We start from the raw sequence: 4,999 nt of genomic DNA on the forward strand, positions 1-4,999 counted from the left end.
AGTCATTTATTATATATATATATATAAACTTTTTTTTACTTTGATGCAAGTGATGCTGTAAGCATGTACCTGGGCTGATCTGGAAGTGTCTAAAAAGTGCTCTGAATCCCCCTGTAACTTGCTGTCCCTTTTGGCTGTTATAGATTCTGATGAGCAGTGGTTTTGTTCTGAAAGTAAAGAAGTGCTATTAGAGACCCCCTAAAATCCAACAGCACAGATAGAGAAAAGAGGATAATGAGCTCCTCGAGGCCTCATTGCAGTCACTAACCACTCTTATGATCCTGAACAGATGAAGGCTGTTTGGAAGGATATTGGTCGCTTTTCAAGTCATTGCTGTCATTCTGAGAGGCTGCCATGGGCTCAGGTGCAGGACTAGTGTTGTTGCTGGTCTCTTGCTTCAGTGGGGAGGAGTCTGCAATGGAGCTCTGGTTACTGTTATCATCTGTATGTAGAAAAGAGAAACATGATTAACAGGGTGTTACAAATGATTTGAGAGATGCTTGAAAAAAAAACTTTCATGCAGCATATAACTGTTAATATAGTTACAAGATAGAATAACAAATCAACATCAATTCATGTGTAGTAAAACTTTCAACAACCCCCTCTATTGGTTAAGAAGGATAATGGCCCATTGAAAGCCATTAATAATAATAATTAGTGCTGTCAAACGGTTAATCGCATCCAAAATAAGTTTGTTTACATAATATATGTGTACTGTGTATATTTATGTACATATAAAGACACACACATACAGCATATATTTTGAAAATATTTACATGTATTTGCATGTATATATATGCATATAAATTATATCATATATATAAATATATTTAATATATAAACGTAACATTTTTCTTAAATATATACATGCATGTGTGTGTATTTATATGTACATAATAAATATAAACAGTACACACATATGTACACAAAAACTTTTATTTTGGATGCGATTAATCGTTTGACAGCACTAATAATACAATTTCAAAATGCATAATTGATGTGAATTTACAGGTAATTTCTGGCATACTTAAATATTTCAGGAATCCCTAATAGATCAACTGTTTAGGAATCACAAAGCTCACAATTTGGTTTATAAACCACTATAATTTACAATAATTGCCAAGTAGCAGCCTAAAATAGACTGAGGATTATTGTGTGATTGGCGCCTGATAACTGTCAGGTCTACAGCATTACCATGCATATCCATCATTCCAGGAGAAGAGCTGTTCTCAGGGGTCGTGACCTCAGAGCCATATTTGTCATCTTTGCCTTTCTTCTTTTTCTTGCTCTTCTGTGTGACAAAAGTGCATTGTCAAATGCAGATCACATTTTTGCAGCTAAACCATGTGGAGACTGATGAACCAATTAACTTCTAAAAGATACAGTGTAGAACATATTGCCTTGTATGTGTAATGCAACAACTAAAACATTTAATGATCTGGGCCACCAGCAAATAAATAAATAAATGGCACTAGTAACCTCAATGACAGTAGGAATTTACCTTTACTAATTTAAAATAAAGTAAAAAAATTTTTTTTTACATAATTATATTTAACAAAACAATATTGTATCAATATATTAATGCCAATAATCCCCATTTTAGTATTGTTGTATTCATTTTTGGGAAGAAGAGATTGAAAAAGATTTATCTGTTATATTGGCCATAACATGAAAATAAATATTGGGTAACTGGTTTCAACTAAAATTGCAATAACAGTGTATTTATGGTGATTAAAGATGGCTTACATCATCTGACTTGGGCTCTGTCACTGGTACCCACTTGTAGATTCGCAGTGATGTGTCTCCAACAGTCACCCATTTCTTCTCCCTGGAGATGTATGTCATTGTTAGATATCATATCAAAGACAAAGGAGACCGAAAACAAATGAGTTTTACAGGGGATTAATTATTTAAACATTTACATTTATAGGCATCTCTATTTATTGTGTACAAAAATATTTCCAGAATATGCACTGTTATCAACTGATATCAACAAGACATCTATACTTTTTTCTATAAATATACACATTTTAAAGCGAGGTCAAGTCTTTAGTGGAGACCGAATGGTTGTGAAGAACAATACTAGTAACCATAATTAAATTTAAACTGATACAATGTTTAAATAATTTTAGTATTTCAAAGTTGGGAAAGATACTATTGTTGAGGCTAACGTTAATCTAATGATCTTTTTTGTAAAATGCATTGTGATTTAAGTCGCACTAAAGTTTAAGCAAAATGTTTAGGAGCGTGAAAGTGGAGGCTGAGTTTAAAGCCCCGCGCGTGGATAAAACTCTTCTCACGCGCCGTTGCTCAGGAGCGCGAGTCACTCGCTCTCAGATGAGATGAACTGGTCAAACAACCGTTCAGCGGCACTTTTTGTTCGGTACGGATGCATGACTCGAGTTCCTCATGTCAGCCCGTTCGGTTACTATTCAGCCGGCATTACAGGCTCAAACAGCAAAGCCTTCATGTGACTGCAACGAAATGGCTTCTAGGTTCAACCCACATAAAAATTTAATGGAAGAAAAAAATGCAATCTACATTTTTCCTAACTAATTTTTAAAAAGCCGACAAAAAGAGCAGCCGCGCTAAGAAACAGCGCATCTGACTGAAATTGGAGTGGAATAAACGCTCTTTCCTTTCATTTAATTGTTTCTCGTTGTCTCTCCTCCCCCACAAGCTGTCTGTGCTGTTCGTTAACGGCTAGACGCTCTCTCTTACCATTTCCGCACTTTTTCAATTGCAGCCATAACCCGCTTGATGTCATCTTTAGCCCTGCTCCGCGTCTCCGCTCGAACCGACCTGCCCGACATTACTGCTGTTGGTAAAATATCTTTTTGCTCGCTGCCTGTTTAGACACAATGCGAATGCACACAGCTCAGGAGAGAGGCGGGGTTTGTGCGCCTGCGCTGAAGCCAAATGCCCTGGAATCATGAAAGACACGGTCAATGCGGCTACGCGTTTCGCTCCTTTGTCTAGCGAACAGAGCACAGAAAACGATATTTAACAGTTTGTTGAGTGAGACGATCAAATCGAAACGGTGACTACGACATCCACACACGTTTTACACACGTAACTGGAAAAAATGAAGACCGACAATCGACAGTATGTCGTCAAACAACAACGTTTATTTCCGTATGATTTTACCTCCATCTGCGTTCCAGAAAAGTAAAAACACGCAAATATGAAAATACACTGAAGCAACAGCCTAGTAACCACAAAAATACTGTTATGCAATCAAAGAAATGTTTGTTTCCAAATATTTGTTTCAGGAAGCTTCAGATGTTACAGATCGTGCCCATGTTCTTGAGGAAGTTCCTGGGTTGCTGCAGAAAACCCCAAGATATCTGTGGCAAATGTCTCCATGCTGATTTCAGGAGGCAGCACGCTCTCAAATAGAGATTCTGTACGGGACAGACACAGTAGTCAAGATTGATACATTTTGAAAGTCACTGAATCTTTTTGGCCAAACATTCCTTGACCTTAAGAAGGTGATGTTCATACAGTGCAGATGACAGTATGACATTGAAGACAAGCTACACTATCATGCACATTTATGTGAACACTCAAAACCCAAAACCAACCTGAAATCAGTCTCTACTCCTTTCCAATTGAGAATACTATCTCAACAGTGCACTATTCATTTATAGTACATCTTTAATCTGATTTAAAAAACGGTGTACAATACAGCGTTATGTCTCATGGCGTCCTAAACACCAATATTCAAAATGAATCACTGTCTGGTCAACTGAGATTTCAGTATGGAGATAAAGGTTAGGATCATGATTTTTCAGTTGTTCTACAGTACACTGTGAGTGTATATTAGCACTTTTTGCTTTTGGGACCTGGAAACGCTGATGTGTGATGTCAGACTTAACATTCAGGCAGTAAGCCATCAAATTTGTGACTCTGGACCACAAAACCAGTCTTAAGTCGCACAGGTATATTTGTAGCAATAGCCAACCAACAATACATTGGGTCAAAATTATCGATTTTTCTTTTATGCCAAAAATCATTAGGATATTAAGTAAAGATCATGTTCCATTAAGATATTTTTAAATTTCCTACCGTAAATGTATCAAAACATAATATGCATTGCTAAGAACTTCATTTGGACAACTTTAAAGGCGATTTTCTCAATATTTAGATTTTTTGCATCCTCAGGTTCCGGATTTTCAAATAGTTGTATCTTAGCCAAAAAGTGTCCTATCTTAACAAACCATACATCAATGGGAAACATCAAAACAATTGACCCTTATGACTGGTTTTGTGGCCCAAGTTCACATTTGTCCATCAGTATGGTGGTTCGCAGGAGTTCTGCATACCTGTGCAACTGGCTCCCTCTCCACTAATACCTACAAGAGTTGTAAAGCATTCAGCCAAGTCATCATCGGTCATATGTTCACCTGAAATGAATTACAAGTAATTACTATTCTAGTCTTTCTCTGTTAAAGGTGCAATAGGTGATTGTCTTCAGAAACATTTTTTGTTATGCTGGTTGAAAGTCTCTTCACATCCCGATAGCAATCATTAAGTTAAGTAGTCTAAATGTATTTATCTGTATTTATATATTCTGTGGAAGGCGTAGGACCAAGAAATGTTCGTCCAATCAAAACGCTCGGTCCGAGCGTTTTAATTGGCTTTCCTACCTGCCTGTCAACGTATGTATTAGCATACCTCTGCGCACCCGGTTCGCGCAGACAGGATACGTCATCAGCGCATTCACGTACGCTGTGCAGACAGAGCGAGAATGGCAGACAAACATCATCAACAACCCGATCTTCCTTCCTGGTATTGTAGTACTTTTAAAGTTTTCTCACCGGTGAATGACACATGATGAAGCCCAGCAGTTCCCAATTCCAGTCCTCGCGATTCAGATAACCAGCTCGTTAGAAGCGAGCTACGTGCATGAACTGTGTTCCGATCGATATGATCCCTACACAGTGTTCATTGCTCCCTACTCCCTGAGCACGTTGAAGTTTACTTCACTTCGGAACAT

General features: G+C 37.6%; 2 protein-coding genes across 3 annotated transcripts in view; both read right to left on the reverse strand.

Moving 5' to 3' along the window:
* The window catches only part of LOC107680981 (B-cell CLL/lymphoma 7 protein family member A), a 4,503-nt gene extending 1,363 nt beyond the window's left edge, over positions 1-3,140 (reverse strand). The window contains exons 1-5 of one of the 2 annotated variants that reach the window (XM_016477100.1): positions 2,722-3,140; positions 1,747-1,828; positions 1,195-1,288; positions 269-442; positions 70-167 (exon numbers count right to left, since the gene is read on the reverse strand). In XM_016477100.1, coding sequence (XP_016332586.1) covers positions 70-167; positions 269-442; positions 1,195-1,288; positions 1,747-1,828; positions 2,722-2,813 — 540 coding nt within the window. In that variant the 5' untranslated portion in view covers positions 2,814-3,140. Of the gene's footprint in view, positions 1-69; positions 168-268; positions 443-1,194; positions 1,292-1,746; positions 1,829-2,721 lie in introns of both variants that reach the window. The other variant, XM_016477091.1, reaches the window with a different exon arrangement.
* Positions 3,141-3,279: 139 nt separating this feature from the next.
* LOC107681387 (WD repeat-containing protein 66-like) overlaps positions 3,280-4,999 on the reverse strand; it is a 10,637-nt gene continuing 8,917 nt past the window's right edge. Inside the window, exons 17-18 of the mRNA XM_016477670.1 lie at positions 4,326-4,406; positions 3,280-3,404 (exon numbers count right to left, since the gene is read on the reverse strand). Of these exons, the coding sequence (XP_016333156.1) occupies positions 3,286-3,404; positions 4,326-4,406 (200 nt within the window). The 3' untranslated portion in view covers positions 3,280-3,285. The remainder of the gene's footprint in view (positions 3,405-4,325; positions 4,407-4,999) is intronic.

Source organism: Sinocyclocheilus anshuiensis, unplaced genomic scaffold (genome assembly GCF_001515605.1).
Source record: "Sinocyclocheilus anshuiensis isolate Anshui unplaced genomic scaffold, SAMN03320099.WGS_v1.1 scaffold697, whole genome shotgun sequence".
In the NCBI taxonomy this organism is placed as follows: Eukaryota; Metazoa; Chordata; class Actinopteri; order Cypriniformes; family Cyprinidae; genus Sinocyclocheilus; species Sinocyclocheilus anshuiensis.